Here is a 19753-nt window from a genome sequence, read left to right on the forward strand (position 1 = left end):
TCTACCTGCTTACATACATACATACAAATATATACAAATACACACACACACACACACACACACACACACACATATATATATATATATATATATATATTACAGATTAGAATCCCCATATGAGGAATAGCATAGTAGGGCAATGTAGTGACCTTTAGAAAGGACACCAAGAGAGAATCGTATTCAGTAATGGGGGAAGGCTGGATCACAGGAAAAGGACACACGAGCCATGAAAAAGGCTAGAAAGCACCCCCCCCCCATTTCAACTAGTTTGTCTAATTTTTTTGTGGACGTTGTTTTGTTCGGTGTGGTCGATACGACCGGGGGGGGGGGGGGGGGGGAGCATTTGGGACTGAGCGGGCGTTTGAGTGTCTAGCTTAAACCAGCGGGGTGATGTTTTCATTTGTGAACCTACCATAATACGGTGAGTTTATAGAAGGAGGGGATCTAGGGGTGCAGCTGAATGGTAAGATGCGTGCTTTCACCATGTAGAAGGCTGTGTTCTGCCTCCAGGACCACAACCGATCAATACAATTTTAAAAACAGTTATCTGATGACTTAGGAAGGTTTGCTCTGCTGCCAAACAGGGCTGTAGTAGGCCCTGGGCTATGAGTGTGTTGTGGGGTGGGGGAGGCTTCACAGGCTAATGTTTGTGGAGCACTTAAGAGCAAATATGATGCAACTGAGAAGTTGAAAGTTGAAGTCCTAAAAACACAGCTCCCTCTGCAGTCCATGACCTCACGCATTCCTGATGACACATGCCCCAAGTAGGCTCCTCTGTTGCCCAGTTCACAGGTGGAGAACTCAGGCATGCCTAGAGTAATGTTACCACTGATAGGGACTCTTCCCTTGACCAGACTTCAGCCAGACTCCTCGGAGGGCCTGGCACGCATCGTCTTCACCCAGTTTTTAACAAGAACAAGTCAGTTCAGTCACAACCCCCATGGTTCCCGATATAACCATCCCTCCACTCTCATAGGTGGATTATCCTCTAACTAATTTTCAAATGAGGTCTGGCCACCCCAGTCTATCTTTAGAGGAATCCGGTCAGGTCAGTTTATTCAAAAATCCCTCAGACCCCTGGAGTCCCCTTCCGTCATTTCCCATCTGTTGACCCCCATTCTGCCTCCAGGCAGTGTTGGGAGTTGAGTCCAGTTGCTCCTCTTGCCCTAGGACCTTCCTATCTATCCCAACAGACACTCTGCCTGACAATGTCTGTTCTTTTCATAACTTAACAAGTGTCATTGAAAAAATAATCATGATATGTTGTTGCTGTTAGTCATTCCCAGAAGTCTGAGGCGCCTTTGGCCATACTGTAAATGGGGATTCCATCTAGTTTTCAATCCAATGGGTCTCTCTTCGTCCGTGGGTCCCCAGCGTGGGAGGCAAGATAGAACATGTTCTGGGGATGGTATTTCCAGAGTGTGACCTGAGCACTCAGCCAGGCGGAGGGTTATTAATAGTCTGGCTTTAGTGCCCTGCGGGACACTAGTGCCTGGAGTGGACGCGGTTGGAGGCTGAGGGAGGGCGGAGCTGAGTACCGGGAGGAGAGAGTGCTGGAGAGGCTGGCTGGACTCGGACGCCACGGCCCCTCCCAGCTCCCCACCTCCTCCGGGAGCCCAGTTCTTCCCTCAGCGGATTCTCAGGGGCTGGTTCATCACCTTTGAATACTTCTGTGACAGGAGGCGCTTGCAAAACCCGCCCCTCAGCCCCCAGCAACAGATAAATAGAAGGCTCCCAGCCCAGAAGCCAGGAGAAGTTTCTAGGCGCACGTCCCCGAGGTTTATTAAACTCTTGGCTGTGCTCAAGACCTCAGCGGGCTTTGGCTGGAAGCCTGGGCAGGCTGGGAGGCCGGTGACTTGCTGCAAGCCTGGTGAGGTGGGACAGACAGAGGCCCTCTGGGGTTCTGCTGAGCCTACTTGGTGGGTCACATTTGTGAGCCAGGACCCCAGCTCCATTCTGGGCAGCGGATGGTTGGGCTTGTGGCTAACGGAAGATCAGCATTTTCTCAAGTGGAGGACTGAACTCTGAAAACCATCTCAAGCCACATCACCTTGCTGTGTGACCTTGGGTAGGTGGCTCCGTCTCTCTGAGCCTCTGTTTCCCCTTTGAGCTCAGCAGACACCATGGCTGATGGGCAACTGCCTTTCCCGTGTTCCTACCCAAGCCGCTTGCGCAGAGACCCCTTCCGGGACTCACCACTCTCTTCCCGCCTGCTGGACGATGGCTTTGGCATGGACCCCTTCCCAGACGACTTGACAGCCCCTTGGCCTGAGTGGGCTATGCCTCGGCTCTCTGCCTGGCCTGGAACCCTAAGGTCCGGCATGGTGCCCCGAGGGCCTACAGCCACAGCCAGGTTTGGAGTGCCTGCTGAGGGCAGGAGCCCCCCACCCTTCCCTGGGGAGCCTTGGAAAGTGTGTGTCAATGTGCACAGCTTCAAGCCCGAAGAGCTGATGGTAAAGACCAAGGATGGATACGTGGAGGTGTCAGGTGAGTGAGGAGCAGACAGGCCAGGGTCTGTCTGTCTCTGTCTCTGTCTCTCTCTGTCTCTCAGTGTGTGTGTGTGTGTGTGTGTGTGTGTGTGTGTGTGTGTGTAGGTTCAGCCCAGACAGAACTTCAGTAGAAGGGACCTGTGACAGACAACATGGCCCAGGTGACCTCAGGTCTCAGGAATGCAGCCCACAATGTTATCTTTGGGGACAAGTGCTTCTCAATGGGTGACAGAGTCTGAATATGACCCAGTAGCTGGGGGTTCTCAGGGCACCGTGTCCTCCTGAGAACTGGCAGAGACCAGACTGGGGCTTGTGAAGTGGGCAATTTTAATATAAAGAATAGATTTGATGCATGGAGGATTTCTGAAGGCCCCGGGAAGAGGGGGTTACTGTACCTACCCCACACAAATCCACAACCCAGCGGAGTAGTGGGTCAGGGCGAATGCTGAGTCGCCGTGTTAGCGACAGGCAGGGAAACTGAGGCTGTAATGAGAACCACAGAGCTGCTGTCCTTGGTGAAGAGCTAGCTGTCTGCCTGGCACCGTAATCAAGTAGCACGGATGTTAGGACAGTCCGAGGAGGCGGCTCGTGTGCACCGGCCCCTTTTAGACTAGGGAAATGGAGGCACAGAGAGGTTAGCATAATTTGCTCAAGGCGGCAAAGGGTTCCAACCCAGGCTGTCTTGGGAATTAGAGATGGAGGGAATTTTGTTTGTTTGTTTGTTTGAATTAGAAACACACACAAACAAAATAACCCCACCACCACCAACAACAACAACAAAACACTTAAAAATCCACTTTCCTCCGACCCTTTCTCCCGTGACTCTCTACTCCCTTCTTGAGGCAGAGGAGGCCTTGCCCCAGGTCATACAATGAGTCAGCAAAAGGACCAGAGCAGAGCTTAGGCCTGGCCACAGCACTAGGCCCAGGGCTTTCCCTACCCCATTGCACTCTGGGAGAAAGAATACGCTGTTGGGGGAGAACAGACAGAGGAGACAGGAAGCTGGATCTTGGCTTTCTTCTGCCTCCCTCCCAATTAACAGGCCATTAAAAAGAGCTTGTTCCTGGCAGGGGCCTGTCAGCCCGAAAATCAATAGCATCCCCGCTGCTACAAGTACTAGCCGAGCAGGGACAAGTCCCAGCAGTGTTCAAGGGGAGGGTTTTAAAGTCACTTGGAGTAGAACTGTAAACATCAAAGGCTGTGGCCGTGGCTGTGGTGGGGCGGGCACACTGGGGCGCACGTGCTGACGTGGGTGTGGGCTGTCGGCCTCGGCTGAAGCCAACACAAGCTATGCTGCTCCCTAACCAACAGGATGGGCTAGTTACGTTTTTGGCTACCTTGTTCCTTTTCTGGGCGCCGAGGTCCCTATGGGTCCTCAGGGAGGGTGGTGGTAGCCTCTAACGGGGCAGTATTTGTACGGTGGCTGCATGGATGGTGCCTGGTGTACTAACCGTTTGTTCTTGTAAACAGCAATACAGTGGTGGCCATGGTGTGGGCACATGGGGGAGATTCCAGTAAATAATTGAGACCTGGGTTCAAATTCGAACCCAACTGTGAGGTAGCCGAATGGATACGGACTGGGAGCCTCAGTTTCCCTGTCTGTGAAGTGGGAATTACGGCCGTTCCTGTCACTCAAGGCTAGTGGGAAGATGTAGTAAACGCAGATGATCTATCCAGCACATCTGTAAAATGGAGTTAATAGCACATCCTGCAGACTGAGGTCATCATCACCCCGCCCTTGATCAGTTTTAATTATGGTTGTTCAAGGCAGAGGCTTCCAGATCGCCCACACCCTGTAGTCTTTTCTTTACCCTCACTTCTTAACAGGTGGAGTCTGGCAGCCACGGACTGAGATCTCAGGCTAGAACCTTCATGATCCGGAGGCTTGGGGTGTATCACGGAGCCTCAGCCTCTCTGCCTGTGAAATGGGAACTCTGGAACTAAAACACAAAGAAAAGCCTTGTACATGTGCAGCCTGATTGTGGCCCCAGCTATATAGACTCCAAACCCACCAAGGGTGCAGGCGAAAGCTTTCTTCCCTGAAAGGGGTTTAAGAGCCAAGATCTGTGGCTCCCTGTAAAAACAACTTCTAAAGCAGGGGGGGGGGGGCACAGAGCCAGTAAGTACCCCAGCTACACAATGCAATAAAAACCTGTTCTTCCACACGCAGTTTCAGGCTAGACCTTTGCTCAACGTCCACCTAGGCTGGCTTACTGGTTGGTTACTCATGATGGTTTTCTTTTAAGGAGTATGGGTAGGTTTGTAATACCACTTCTGCCTATTTTACAGATAGTGAAACTGAGGCCTAGGGAGGCTAACTCACCTGCTTGGTAGTCTCTGGCAGTATCTAACATTTAAGGCCAGGGCTACCTAGAGATTCATTGGCTGACTCTAGTTCTGACTGTGAACCTGTTTAGACTTCCCACCCCTAACCTCTGGGCTCAGCTTCAATGCTGTCTCACAAAGAAGGAGACTAGGTCAGATTTTGCCTCATCATCTGCTTCCGGGTGTCTGGGGAATGGATGGAAGGCTATTCTGAGTTGTAGATGATGCCAGATGAACCAAAATCATGAGTAAGCCTCCTCCTCATTGCAGGGCTTCTCAGAGCCTTCCCTGGTCCATGCGGTTGATGGATCTGAGAGGCAGCCCCATCTTATCTGACCATAAAGGAACACCCTGCTCCAGGGAAGTGTTTGGAAAATGTGGGTTCATGATTTCCATCATGCTTCACCTTCCCTCACCCCTGCCCTGCAGCCAACAGCCAAGAATGACCCCTTCAAGGGCTACTGGGCCAGGCCTTGGTTAAGGAAAGACTGGAAAGGCTTTTTGTCTTGGTCTCAGGGCCTCTGCTCTCCCTGGAAACAGCATCTTTCCTTGATGGGTCTGCTTGCACACTCTGCTCTTAAGGGTACCTGAGAAACATCACAGCTTCAAGAGATCTCTTCTGTCCCAGGATGGCAGAAATCTTTCTGTATAGTCATCATTTCTTCCTTCTGTGTCCAAAAAACAAACAAACAAACAAAAAACCATTTTGATGGTATAAAATGTAAATCAGTGTAAATCAGAAAGCAAGCTAATGAACGACGACTTGTTGGTATAACATCAGATGCCCAATAACCAATGCACATATGCAAATGATATACAAATGAAGTGCCAGGATCATCCACCTCTTTCAACTTGTCCCCCACCACAGGCCTCTCTCACTTGTTATGGAAATCTTGGAATCTTTCCTGCTCAGAGACCCTCCCTCTCTGCCTCCCCCAAGCCTGCACCCCTTTTCAGACCATGGGCAGCATTCATAGACTTCTGAGGATCCCCCTTTCCCTAAACATCAAAGTGAATGACCAGGTTCACCTGTACTGCTTGCAGGGGCTGTGTGGCTCACTCCGTTGCTTCTCCCGGGGCTCCAGTAACACACTTTTAGAGCATTTGAAAGGAGAATAAACTGAGGCTCAGAGAAGGGTAGAGCCGTGTCAGGAAATGTCTGAGCAGGGATTGGCATCTGGCTCCCAGGACTTCCAGAGTGTTTGGCCTCAGGCACATCACTTGATCAGGTGTGTTCAGGGTGATGTGGCCACAGACTCACCGGCCCTCTCTGAATTTCAGTTTCTCAGTCCACACAGTGGTGGTAATAAAGTCCCTGCTGAAAGGAGTTGGCATAAGTCAGTCGCTGAGAACAGTTGCCGGGACACCAAGTCCAGACCACACAGGGGCTCCTTGGCTTACTGTGGGGTCGAGAGCCTCAGAGACCCCATCATAAATCCAAAGTGTTCCAAGCCGAAAATGCAGTCACTATGCCTGACCTATTGAGCATTACAACTGAGCCCCGCCCTCCCCGGAACTGGCCTCCTGTTAGGCAAAATTATCTCACAGGACCCCAACTTTCTTACAAAGCACTGAGTCTCTCCTGTCCCACACTGAGCAGATGCAAAACAGCAGTGAGGTAGACAGAGAGGCAGAGTCCATTCACAGGCTGCATTAGTAATGTCTGTGTGAGCTGGTTCTTAGCACTCCATAATCTTCCTCCATCATCTTCCTCCCTGTCATTGCCTCCAGCAGTGACCAGGCCGGCAGAAGGAGGACAGGGTGCAGAAGAGCTGAGTCAGAGGCCCTGGCCTGTCCCCAGTGGGAGCAGGCTCCTCCGAGGCCCAGGCCTCGGGGAGGGGACCAGAGAACAGACAGTGCTCCAGCGGCTGCAGGCTCGTGCTGGAGCAGAGTAGATGACTCTCACCGAGTTGAACAGAATAACCTCTTGGGCTGACAGCACCTTCACAGAATAAAGAGTTCTGGCCTCCAGGCCCTGAAATTTAAAAGTGCATTCCAGGCGGTATGCCTCTCCTCCCCGTACTGGGAAGATACATAGTATGGTTTTCCTAAGGGCCATGGAGCAATATAGGTCAGGCCTTAGAAGGTCTCAAGCTTGGCTCAAATCCCAGGAGTCACTTTGTTTGGTGTGAAGATCAAGTTGCAAGGATTTTTAGTGCATTGTTGGAAGCCTTGTCTGTGCCGGAAAGTAAGGCTGGCTAAGTAAGCCATTATGGAGTTCTGCCCTGGGATACAAGGCAGCCATTGAAAATCAGGAGATCCTGAGTTCCAGTCCTCAGCACCTACATAAAAGCTGGGCACAGCAGCCTGAGCGCTGGGGAGGCAGAGGCAGGAAGCTTCCAGGTACTTTCTGGCCAGCCAGCATAAAACATTTGGTGAGCTCCAGGGTCCGGAAGAGACCCTGTCTCAAAGTCTAGGGTGGAGGTCCCACAATACGGCTCAACAGGTAAAAGACATCTGTTCCCAAGCCTGACCGTCCACATTCGATTCCTGCAAGCTGGCCTCTGTCTGATGTCCGTGGCACATGATCCATACCAAGCACACAAAATGAACAAGTTAATTTAAAAGGCAATAAAATCGTAAGGTGGATAAGCGCTTGAGAAAGATGGTCAGCATCACTCAGAGCTCCCCCTCCTACACACACACACACACACACACACACAATCATGCTGTCAAAGAGTATTTGGAGAAAATGGAAAAGTAATCATAATTTCTCAGCCAGATGAGGACAGAATGATCCCTTTGGTACGATGTGTGATGTATGGCTGTATTCTAGAAAATCCATACGTTTTTAAGAAGCATTTTCTATGTCTGGAGATGTAAACACTTTATTCATGGCGGGCTTGGGCAGGGGTTGGGGGTTGGATGGGTGATTGTGGTTTTTTTTGTAAATTTATTTCCTACGCTTCCTAACATACATATGCATTATCTTGTAATCAGAAAAGGTTATTAAATGAGTGATTAATGTTACAAAGTATTACTAATGCAATCACCTGTAAATGATGAGTTTAAGACAATTTGGACCTCCACAAGATGCTGTAATCCCCCCTGGGTATTTATAGTCTCTATTTGGAAGCTCTGTTCCTCAGGAAGGCCTCCTGAGTGTGAATGGGGGCCTGGGCTCTGGAATGTGACCTCAAAAGGGAGTGGAGTGTGCAAAGGGCAGGTGCTGCCAGTGGCCCAGCCAAAGCACTAATCCTGTTTACTTAAAGAGAAATTTAAGACACCCTACTTAAAAAAAAAAAAAGATGAAGAATGGAAATCGTTGAGAGGATCACAATTTGCCGTATGAACTGCAGGATAAAAGCCAGCTCGGCCTGAAGCCTTCTTGTCATTTCATCTTCCTCTCCATAATTGGAAGAAGGAGCCCCTAAGAGGCGTGGCTGGTAGAATTCCCCTCTCTGCTCCTGTGACTCTTCTTTAAGGAGAGGTCCCTTAGGAGGGGTTGGGTGTGTCCAGCAGATGGAAGCATTATTTCCCAGCTGGATAGGTGGTGCAGGAAGCTTGCTGCACATGCGAGGGCAAGAGAGGCAGGAGACCACAGCCTTTGGCATTGACTCTGTGAGTGCCAGGGCAGCCATGCACCTTCTGGGTGACCTTGAACCCACTCCTGCAACAGCAGGAGAAAGAAGCTGATCTGAACAGCCAGGGAAGGGTGCTAGGTAGCCAGGAAGCCCCAGAGATGGCTTTGTTTCTTCTTCCTACCTCACTGATAGATCTGTGATGCCAGCTCCTGGGACCCGATGGACAGCTAGGGGGTAGGACTTACGTGGGAGGCTGGAAGCTAGGGAACAGGGGTCCCAGCTGTCAACGAAACATGAATGATTAATGGTACAAAGTGTTACTAATGGGAATCATTATGTCAATGTCCTCTTCCCTGCCCATTGTATTGGCTCATCTACTACCAGCTTGGGAGGTGGGCTTGAGTCTGTAGGCCAAACAGAGCCTCCACACCACTCCTAAGCTACCAAAGAAGGCAAGAGCAGAGCAGGATTTGAATTCAAGCCCAAATTCCAAATGTTGCCCAAAGGATACAAATTCTAACACATGATGGTGCTCCTGTCTTCCAGGCAAACATGAAGAGAAGCAGCAGGAAGGTGGTATTGTCTCCAAGAACTTCACCAAGAAAATCCAGTAAGTACCCTTGCAGGGGGCACCTCAGGCAGGCACTGAGGGTGGAACTCAACTCTGGGATTCTGATTTCTTGGGAGACGTACCCAGGCAAGGAATTGAACGCCCAGACCTCAAGGGGGAGAAGTTGTCATATAAACCTGCAATAGGGGCCAGCCCCTAAGTTAGGGAGGTTAGATTATCATGTTATCGGCTCAGTGCCTTGTGGGGAGGGCATTGACCCCACCAGGGAACAGAGTGGCAAAAAGATTTGTCCAGCTTACACTGAGCACTGGAATGCTCACCGACCCAGGAGGCATAGACAGGAGGGTAACAATCGCCATCAAAGTAAGACCCATTCATCCCTGGCCTCTTGTTGCTATAATAGGATCTTGTGTGTGTGTGTGTGTGTGTGTGTGTGTGTGTGTGTGTGTGTGCGCGTGCGCGCGCGCGCGCGCGCTATCATGCACATACATGTGCATCTGTGCATGTGGAGTGCATGCAAATGTATATGTTGGTCGTGGAGTTCATGGACTCTTGTGCTGACATAGAGGCTAGAGGTAGATGTCCAATGTACTGCTCTATCACTCCACCTTTCCCCTTGTGACAGGGTTTCTCACTTAACCTAGAGCTGGGCTAGTAGCCAGAAAGCCCACACCAATCCTCCTGCCGCTCTGTCCCAAGCATACATTACCATGCCTAGTTTTATCATGGGTGCTGGGAATTTGAACCCAGATCTTCATGCACACAGTGAATAGTCTTGCACACTGAGCCATCTCCATGGCCCCTCCAATAAGTTGTCTTCCGCTACAACTAAGATAATACCTGTGTGCCTCAAAATATTGGTTCAAACTGTTGTCTGGTTTCCTGGAATCACTCTCACTTCCCCATGGAGGGTTGGAGGCTTGAGACACCACCCTAGAGGAAGGACAAGTTTGACTTAAGGGAGGGATTCTTGTTAGCTGTGGTCTTCTGAGAGCAGTCAGCAGGCAGCCAAGCTGAACCAATGAAGCATGGCTACATCGCCTAACTGGCAGTCCCTGAAGGCTCCGTGGAGGACGCTGGCTGCATTAGAGGCTGGGGTGCCTGCCATGCACTGTCTCTCCAATCAGCATCACTCACTGGGTGAACTTCTGGTCCTGAGGTCGTTCACAGCCACCGCTGTCTTGACCTCTGCCATGAAGGCAGACAACAGGAAGAAGATGCATTGCAAACCCTCCGTGTGTTGTGGAGGAAGTAAATCTCCAATAGATGAAAGGGCCAGGCTAAGTTTACAGAAAGGATTTAGCACTGCCCCAAACAGGTCTCTGACACTGAATCTTCCTCTGCTAAAGAGATACTGCTCCAGTGTCTTCGCAGGCAATGGCAGATGTCCTTAGAGGGCCTGGTCCAGGCAGTCTGTTGCTATGGTTCTCATGATTGTCTCTGAGCTCCACACTAGCCCTGGCAAACACATTCTGTGGCAGAGAGACTGCACCGGCTGAATCCTGAGATTTCTTTAGCATTGGGAGTCTACATCCCAGGCTTTGAATGCTTGTGCCCTTTCCTGACCTCAGCCCCAGCACCCCCACCGTTCTCGGAAGCCCTTGGAAACTTCCTGATAAGGCATATACCAACCAGTTTCTTCTTACATTCGCTGGCTTGCCAGAATCTGACCTTCACCTCTCTCCCCAGCTCAGCCTCTAGATCAAACAGAGCTGAGAGAGAAAACAAGGAGGGAGGGCACTGATGCCTCTCCTTCCAGAGGCTCACACCCTGGCTCAGGACAGAATCACAAACAGGGAAGAGATGAGAAAAAGCTCCTGCAGAGAGCATGGTGAATCAATCATCTTTCAAAACATCCAGGAGGTGGGGAGTGGCCCACCGCGTAAGGGCTTTGGCTCTGTGAGCATGAGGACCCCGAGTGAGTTTGAATCTCCAGCACCCATGTACAAAGCTGGCCATGGTCCTACGTGCCTGTAACCCTGGTGCTGTGGGGCAGAGGAGGGCAGATCCTGACTGGTCACTGGCCTGCCAGCCTAGCTGAAATGGTCAGCTTCCTGGGAGAGACCCTGCGTCAAGGGACAAGGCAGAGAGTGAAGGAGGAAGGCGCCCAATGTCCTGCTCTGGCCTCCTCATGTCAAGTGCACACTCATCACACACTCACATTAGCATATTCACACACACACACACACACACACACACACACACACACACACACAGTCCAAAGCTGGGCATGGTAACTCACACTTATTATGCTCTTGGAACTCTGAAGGCTGTGACAGGAATCTTGCAATAAATTAAAGGCCAATCCAGGCTACATAGTGAGACACCCCCACCCTCACCCCCCCCCCCACCCCGCCCCGTCTCGAACAAAAAAACAAAACATGCCAGTTTCTCGTGGATTTCCCCACCACTGAGGCCACGCAGGACGCAGCTCTGGGAATTCAATGGCTGAGATAGAAAAAGTCTCCAGTTGCTGAAGATAGTGTCGCTTCTCAGTTGCTGAAGGGCAAGTTGTTGACATTTGGACTGCCTGTGTTAGTTAGCTTTTCGTTAATAGCAAATGCCTGAGAAAAACAGGAGCGGGTGTAGGGTTGTATCAGGCTCACTGTTCCAGGCCATCATGGTGGTGGGGAAGGTGGTGTGGCCAAGGAGAGCAGCTCACAGCACAGTGGTGAGAAAAAAAGAGAGAAAGCACCCGCATTCTGGGGGCAGTCTGCCTTTCCGACCCTTTTTCTGCCTCCCCACCCCACCCCACCCCCTGTCTATGGGGTGATGCTGCCTACATCAGGGTCTTCTCCCACTTAATCCACTCTGCAGCCTCCCTCTCTGAGGTCCAAACAAGTTGATAATCAAGACTGAGTCTCCTTCCATTCCAAACACTGAGGGTCCCCAAGGCCCCTCCATCCATTGTGAATGGTCAGTGTCCAGCTGTGCATCCATCCATTGTGAATGGTCAGTGTCCAGCTGTGCATCCATCCATTGTGAATGGTCAGTGTCCAGCTGTGCATCCATCCATTGTGAATGGTCAGTGTCCAGCTGTATCACTTACTTGCTGAGTATTTTGACTCCCAGCCCTGGTATAGAGACGCCCCCACACTAAGATTAAAATTAAGGTATCACTTAGAGAGACTTGGGTAGCTGCTCTGAGGTTGCATTCCCTCCCACACAGGGCTGTGTAGAGAGTTGGGAGGATTAAGACGATGTGTTGGGTGGTGCAGACTAATGTTAGGAAGGCTCCCCAAGGTTAGAGTCACACAAGAGTGCCTCTGGAAGATGGAAATATCAAGGACTCAGGCTGGAGACTGGGATAACCCTGGGGCCAGCGTCGGGGAACCTGGTTGCCTTCCCCAGGAAAAAGCCCAGTCTTTAGAGGACAGAAAAATTTCTTTTGCCAAGCCTTGGATCCTTGGAGGATTCCACCTCTGCAGAGCACTACAGCAAACGCCTTGGGCTTGTAAGTACATCCCAGCAGTCTGTTTGGGTTGGGAGAGAGAGGTTTTGTAGGTGTTTCACAGGTTAGAAGCCGGCCCTTTTCTGCCTCCAGATTGGAGGAAAAAACAGGAAACAGGATGCAGGAAGTCAGCATGGAGGATGCTCAGCAGAGACTCCTTGTTCTCCCTGTCTCATATCATTCCAGGAGTCTGGTCAGCCCTTTGTTGACATCTGTGATATGCCAGCATCCATATTATGAGGTCTACAGGCTTAACCCTACTTAACCATTCAAAGAATCCCATTGAGGTAATTAAACTCTCCTTGTCCATGAAGAAACTGAAGTTTGGAGCGGTGGACGATAGAATTGAAGTGCTGGTAAAGAACAGACCTGGATTATTAGAAAGGCTTTAAGAAGAAAAGACAAGTCTGACCATGTCGGGAGCTGGGGAACATAAGGCTCAAGACGTAGACAAGACACAGAAAGAATCACACTGCAGGGTGTCACTTTGTGTGGACCTTAAAATAACCAAGTTCTTTAAGGGAGAGAGTAGGATGTGGCTGTCGAGGGTTGGAGATGAAAGGGAAAGGGAGCTGGGGGCTGGGGAGCTAGCTCAGTCTTACAGTGCTTGCCACACAGGAGGACCTGTGCTCTAGCCCTACAGCCCATGGGAGAAATCCCAGTGTGGTGGCCTGAGCTTGTAATTCCAGGGTTGGGGAGGCAGAGACAAGAGGATCCCTGGGATTGCTGGCCAGACAGCTTAGCCTAATCAGGAAGTCCCAAATCCCTGTAATAGATCTGGTCTCAAGTACTACTAATAATAATTAACAATAACAAATAATCATCATCGTAATAATAACAATGATACACAAGCTGGGTAACTCCTCAGGAACAATACCCATGGTTGACTACTGATCTGCACATGCTTGTGCACACATAAGTGATCATACCCACATGGACACACACACACACACACACACACACACACACACACACACACAGAGAGAGAGAGAGAGAGAGAGAGAGAAAGAGAGAGAGAGAGAGACAGTTTGATAAGCCAGTAAAATTGTCTCTAACAGGAAAGAGGTATGGAGGCATTTGAACACAGTTCTCTCCACCTCTAAAGCCCTTGGCCTTCCTGCTGGGTTTAGAGAGCTCAGGTTAGAGCACTCACACACAGTCCTCACTGTTCCTCAGCTTCACAAACTTCCATTTCCACCCCATCAGCAGTTTCAGGCTTTTTCTTCCTCTAACATCAGCTCACTTTTAATTAAGTTAAATTCTCGCCCCTAACATGATCCCGAAGGAAGGCACCTACCAGGAAAATAAACCCCAAGAGGCTAAGCCTCGGCCCTCTCACCAGATAAGGTCACTTGCCCTGGGGCCCAAAGTTGAAGCCAGCTCTAATTGGGAAAGGAAAAGCAGTGAGTGGCCGGCCCTAAAGGCGTCTAGGTGTTTAACACTCATCCTCAGCGGGGGGACCGTCATTCAGATGCAAATGATGGCCTAAGGGATCTCCTGAACCTTTTCTTTCCCATCAACTTGGGAATTTAGTTCTCTGCTGAGAGACCCCTAACAAGTCTACTCTCACCTATTGGCCTCAGTTTCTCCATATACTAGGTCACCCTTCTGGGCCAGCAGGAAGGTCTTTGGGCGCTGATGTCTGTGCACCTTGCCTTTAAATATCTACACCTGTCAGGAGGCCAAGATGCGAGGCCGGTGACTGCAAGGATCCTCACACCCTGACCAGACTGCCAGATACTGTTCCGACATGCTTTTCCCTACACGGAAATAGGATCCGAGAAGGCAGATCGTCAGCTCTGTCACACTCTGACAGTTGAGAAGCTCGGGATTTGAACACAGGTCTTCTTGCCTGCTAGGCCCACACTCTGGTTGTACTAGGTGCTCAGTGGCTGGCACGCAGCAAATGGTTAAATAGAATTGGCTCATCCTCAGCCCTGGGCGGGGCAGTGGGCCGAAGGCCCACAGCGGGGCTTTGTCTTCTTCCCAAAGCTTGGCTTGGCGACCCTCCAAACTCTTAAGCCGCATCTTTCTTGGTCTGCATAGTTCCGATTTGTCATGGTGGCTTTGGGTGGATGTGGCTCCTGGGTCTTTGAACTTCTGATGATGGGAAATAACTTCTTCCGTGCCCCCCATGGAGAATCCTGATCACATTCAGGGCTGAGCAGACCACTTCCTGCACATACAATAGGCAGAGCTAGTCTGGACTGTGGGAAGGCCTCTGGTGACTGAAGATCCTGGCTTCTCTGCCCTTCCTTCACATGGTTGGTGCCGGGGAGGCAGGAGAACACACTGTGTGGAGCCCAAGAAATCAGTTCTGAGTCCATCTGCTGGTGGGAACTGGACAGCCTTGGGCAAATCAGCTCACTTCTCTGAGTCTCAATATCCTCGTCTGTGAAAGCAGATGGTAGTAGAACCTTCTTAACAGGATTCTTAGGAACTGAAGGTGAACAGGCAAGCCAGACGTAACACCTGAAAGGTTGAAAGTGCTCAGCAGGATGTGGGTTTTGTTTTGTTTTTATTCTTACTACTAAAGGCGCCCCAGTGAGATCATTCATCTGCCATCACAGTTTGGTTTCAAATCTGTTGAAGAAATCATATACCGGGTAGCTTCATTCACTCCAAATAACAAAGAAAAAAATATTTTAATCCCTAAAGCCGGGCATGGTGACACATACCTCCAGTCAACAGTTTTCAGGAGATCCAGGAGTTCAAGGCCATAGGGCCAGTCTGGGCTGTGTGAGCGCCTGTCCCCTTTCACCTTCCAAATCCTTGGGAGAAACGGAATCAGATTTGAGAACAGAAGCCCCACCTTTACACTCTCTGAGTCATCAAACCTGTCTGACTCCCCTGCACCCCCGAGTCTCATGACTTCTGAGACAGAAGCTTGAACTCGTGTTATTCACTCTAAAAGATGACAACATGGATCTTGAGTTCAGACGTGGACACCCTTATAAAAGCCAGGTGTGATCGCACACATCTGTAACTAGAGGTGGAAAGATGGGGGCACATGGATCCCTGAAACTCATAGGCTAGTTAGCTTCAGCAGATGGAGGAACTCCAGGTTCAGTGAGAGACCCTGCCTCAAACAATAAGATGACAAGCAATGCTTCAGCTCTATGAAAAACAACCAGTGGGTAAAATCTTGTGTTTCGCTCTCCTAGGCTTCCAGCAGAAGTGGACCCAGTGACTGTATTTGCCTCGCTTTCCCCAGAGGGCCTGCTCATCATCGAAGCTCCCCAAGTCCCCCCTTACTCACCCTTTGGAGAGAGCAGCTTCAACCACGAGCTTCCCCAAGACAACCCGGAAGTCACCTGTTCCTAAGACTTCAGCCTTGGTCCTTTGTTCCTGTCCCCAGTCCCCGGGAATCTCTGGTTTGAGGGTACATACACTACTTTAGCGGAACTCAGATTTAAAGCAACTCAGATGTTGGGGGATGGGAGGGAGAAGAGAATGACCACAGAGTCCCTGGATAACGTAGTTAATAGATTTCTCCACAGAATGACACAATGGGCGAGCCTTGCTTGGTTGTGTGAGGTCACGGTATAGGGAGGATTTTCCTTCATCTTGTCTGGTTGAAGATACCGCATGGTCTATAATTGTAAAATTAGTGAACGGGGACTGAACATTTCACATTATATCTTTACCTTGCAGCTAACGCAAGGGTTGCTTTTCTCTGGGGACCTTCCCATCACCCAGATTCCTGCTCTGGGCTCTCCTAATGTGTGGCTTGGTTGATGGGGCCCTCTGGCTCGCCCGACCCCCAGTGTGTTTCTAAACTCTGTCTAGGAGAAGTTATAGGCGGGTCTTATATACCCATTTGGGATTTATCAGCCACACAAAACAGTGCCTTTTGCCCCTCACCCAGATATATACCGCATGACCCCATGGCTCTCAAATGATCACCGCCAAGGACTCTGGGAACCTCTCAGTTGATTCTCTGGCTAAGGTTCCCCTCTATTGTGTCCCCTGTGTCCAAGTCAGGTTTTTACAGAGAGCTGCCTCCAAGCAGCTCTATCAGGAACCAAGCAAAGGCCAGACAGCCTGGCATGCAGGCTAGTGGTATTGTGTATGTGGGGGGAATGTGTGTGTCTTTGTTGTGTGAATTGTGCTGTTGTTTAGGGGGAAAATAACAGTTAATAATAAATAATAATAACGATGATGCCAATAAAGGAGCTGATGTTCTTAGCATATTGTGCTTCATTTCGTGAGAAACTAGCCGCGTTATGATGGCGACAAATACCATCAGGAGTGTTAGGGCTTTAGGTGATGACTCCTGAGTGAATAGTGGGGTAGACAGCATGAATGGTGGACAGATGGACAGAATGCTTTCAGCCAACTCCACAAGAAGTTTAGACGAGCTTGCCTAGCTGTTACCTCAGTGCTGGTTCCTGTATTTCGTCTCCGCCCATTGTGAGGGCTGTACGTGGTTATAGTCTGTCCTCACGTCCAATAAGGCTGCAGCTGTTACAAGTCTCTCATCCTCCTGTGACAACATAGGGGAGGAGAAGGCTGGGGTGAGAGGTTTCCTTGTGTGGCCTCTCATTTTCCGGAAGCCCAGTGAATGTCTTCTTCAGTGTCCAGAGACCAGTTCCGGGCCCGAGAGGATGGGATGATGTCATAGGTACTTTTCTGGTTGCTGCGATAAATTATTCTGAGAAAGCAGCTTAAGGAAGGAAAGATTGGCTTTGGCTCTTCTCTCCCCCATTACGGATGGGGAAACTGAGGCCCAGAAAGAGGAAACGCACCACCCAAAACACACACCCGGTAAGCAATAGCCCCAGGCAGCCTGGGACCTTCATGCTCAGCCATTTCATTCTCCATTTTCACAGCAAAGCAAAGTCTAAGTTGTGGCAAGTGAGTCCATCCCAGTTGCTAGGAAAGGAGAGGGGGCATTACAAGCTTTGGGTCTTTGTATGACTGACCAGAGGAGAGCCAGTCACGTCGGGGTTGGTGATCAAGCACAATTCTAAGACTTGAACAAACAGGAAGTGGTGTGAGGTCCTTGAAGCAGAAGAAAACACGTGAGCCGAGGAGAAAGAAAGGCACACTGTTCCTGCTCCGGAACTCTTATTGTTTACTGGACCAACTCCAGTGTTTGTCACAAGACTGCCCTATCTATCTATCTATCTATCTATCTATCTATCTATCTGTCTGTCTGTCTGTCTGTCTGTCTGACTGTCTATCCATCCATCCATCCATCCATCCATCCATCCATCCATCCATCCATCCCCCCTCTGTCTCTCTCACACACACCTTTCTCCCCCATAACCTGATTCCCCATTCTCCTGCCCCATCCGCCATCCACCTTCTCTCCATTCTCCAGAACAGACTGTCCCCTTAAGCCACCAGGACTTTGATTATACACAGCTCTGTCTCCTCCAAAGAGGACTCTTCCACCCTGTTCTTCAGTTAATTCTTTAGGATTTCAGCTGAGCCACTCACATGTTGGCCAAAGCCTCTGTCGCTTACCCCTATCCTAACACAATGCAGTCTATTATATCAGGCTGGGTGCTCACAAGGCCAAACAAATAATAGTGATGTCAACCAAAACCCAGAAGATCCTAGCTGACCCACTTTCAAGGGGAAGAGTGGGAAATATTCACAACTAGAGGGAAATTCCTACTTTTTTGATATTTGTTCAGCAAATTATTTTAGGCATCTAATGTGCACAAAACACATTATTAAGTACTAATAATACTCATTAATTAATAATTATTATTATTAGTTAAGTGTTTCAATTGGCTATGGCTTCTTCTTTAAGGGAAGAGGAAGAGAAAAGCAAGGGCTTTATTTCCAGGTCTGTCAGTTCTTCCCTACTAAATGATGCTAAGTGAGTAGAATGGAAAGTTGATCCCCATGAGGTCAAGTGCATGGAGGGCCACAATGACCTTCCAGAGGGACTGGAGGGAGCACCATAGTAAAGATGCTGAGGAATTGGGCTTCAATGTGAGGTGACCAGTGGGGAATGCTAGGCACAGGGCACACCTGCAAACTGAAAACGTGGTACCCAATGTTGCAATTAAAATTCTTTGCACTGTGATATAAAACTTGCATGCCTGTCCCGCCTGTAGGGATGTCTTACGCATGCATGGGTGCTTCACGTGAGTAAGCTTGGGGCCAGAAGTGGGGTAGGGTTCGAGGACGACACAGAGCGAAGGAAACAGAATTCCTTTCAGGAAGGGACTTAGAGTGAGGAGGGGCCATGAGAAAGGGCTTGCTGAGAGAGAAGACCATCCCGTGGAGGGTACTGCACAGAAAGTCAAGTCACTCTTACCCAAATGTTTCAGGAGTTTGGATTCCCCAGATTCCGGAACTGCCAACCCACAAAGCAGACTGAGGCTCATGATGGACAGATGGACAGACCCATGTCTTGGTGCTTCCCCACTAAAGCTAACCCTTACCACACTGCCTGCAGTGCAGAAGTGACTCATGAGTGTTAAACACACAGACCAACAGACTGACCAAACAAAATCCGAACTCCATTCACTCTACTGCCTCCAAAGTCCTGTGTGCTCTGCCCCTTGTCACCATCTGCTTCCTTTCCTGCACCCCTCTGCTGTTACCTCCTCTCCCCGCAGACACACTGTGCTCATTCTCACCCCAGGACCTTGGCACTTGCCATTCATTTGGCTGTGAACACTCTACCCACAGCTCTCGACTCATTGCCTCTTCCTTGTGCTCTGCTCAGATCTCCCCGGGCATCTAGCTGGGGATATGTACTTCTGCTTGCCCAAGACCTGAGGGCCTCACCACAGGCCGATGTGTCCACTGTTAAACCCACCGATACGTTACTTCCTTCAAAGCACTTTCCACAGTTGTGCTTCATGGGTGGCCAACATCCATGGGCATTAAACGATCAGCTCCCCCAGCAGGTCCTTCAAAACTATAAAATAAAATTCAGCCCCAAACAATATGTTTGGTTGTCTTTTGTATTACCAAAAACATTCAATAGAATGTTCTGTACGTCAGAGACAACAAATACTTACTGGAGAGATGGAAGAATGAATAGATGAATGAATGAAGGTGGATGGATGGACGAGGGTGGGGTGGACAAGATGATGGGTATATAGAGGGAGGGAGGGATGGATGGATGGATGGATGGATGGATGGATGGATGGATGAAGGGGGGAGAATAGATGGAGAAATGGATGGATGGGAAAGGAATGAAGGGATGATGGAGGAATGGATGAAAGGGTAGATGGATGGAAGGGGAAATGGATGAAAGGATGGGAGAGATGGAAGCGGGGAGAAATGCAGGGAGGGGGCAGAAAGGAGGAACGGGACGAGAGGGATCATCCTTGCAAGCCAAGCAAAGGTCACAATCTCAAGCTTCAGAAATGGCTCCATTTCACTTGAGAGCCACAAGGACACAAGCCATAGTGTGAAACCA

The 19753-nt window shown here is 49.8% G+C and overlaps 1 protein-coding gene and 1 long non-coding RNA gene across 2 annotated transcripts; one reads left to right on the forward strand and one right to left on the reverse strand.

Annotated features, from left to right (window-relative positions):
- The first annotated feature begins 1598 nt into the window (after positions 1 to 1598).
- On the forward strand, positions 1599 to 16551 carry Hspb8 (heat shock protein family B (small) member 8). Its single transcript, XM_036172474.1, has 3 exons — positions 1599 to 2487; positions 8885 to 8948; positions 15525 to 16551. The coding sequence occupies exons 1-3, from the start codon at positions 2124 to 2126 to the stop codon at positions 15682 to 15684; spliced, it is 588 nt and encodes a 195-aa protein (XP_036028367.1). The 5' UTR covers positions 1599 to 2123; the 3' UTR covers positions 15685 to 16551.
- Positions 4253 to 6458, reverse strand: LOC118572691. The gene is made up of 3 exons (XR_004943504.1): positions 5844 to 6458; positions 5402 to 5482; positions 4253 to 4429 (listed from the first exon to the last, which is right to left on the reverse strand). It is a non-coding gene; the product is annotated as an uncharacterized LOC118572691 (long non-coding RNA).
- Positions 16552 to 19753: the final 3202 nt, after the last annotated feature.

The sequence above is a fragment of the Onychomys torridus genome, chromosome 22 (genome assembly GCF_903995425.1).
Source record: "Onychomys torridus chromosome 22, mOncTor1.1, whole genome shotgun sequence".
In the NCBI taxonomy this organism is placed as follows: domain Eukaryota; kingdom Metazoa; phylum Chordata; class Mammalia; order Rodentia; family Cricetidae; genus Onychomys; species Onychomys torridus.

Bases quoted from the DNA above. Each gene is read 5' to 3' on its own strand.
- Hspb8 (XM_036172474.1), top strand. From the start codon at position 2,124: ATGGCTGATGGGCAACTGCCTTTCCCGTGTTCCTACCCAAGCCGCTTG. The intron at 2,488-8,884 runs GTGAGTGAGGAG...CCTGTCTTCCAG, and splicing joins TGGATACGTGGAGGTGTCAG to GCAAACATGAAGAGAAGCAG. The intron at 8,949-15,524 runs GTAAGTACCCTT...TCGCTCTCCTAG, and splicing joins AACTTCACCAAGAAAATCCA to GCTTCCAGCAGAAGTGGACC.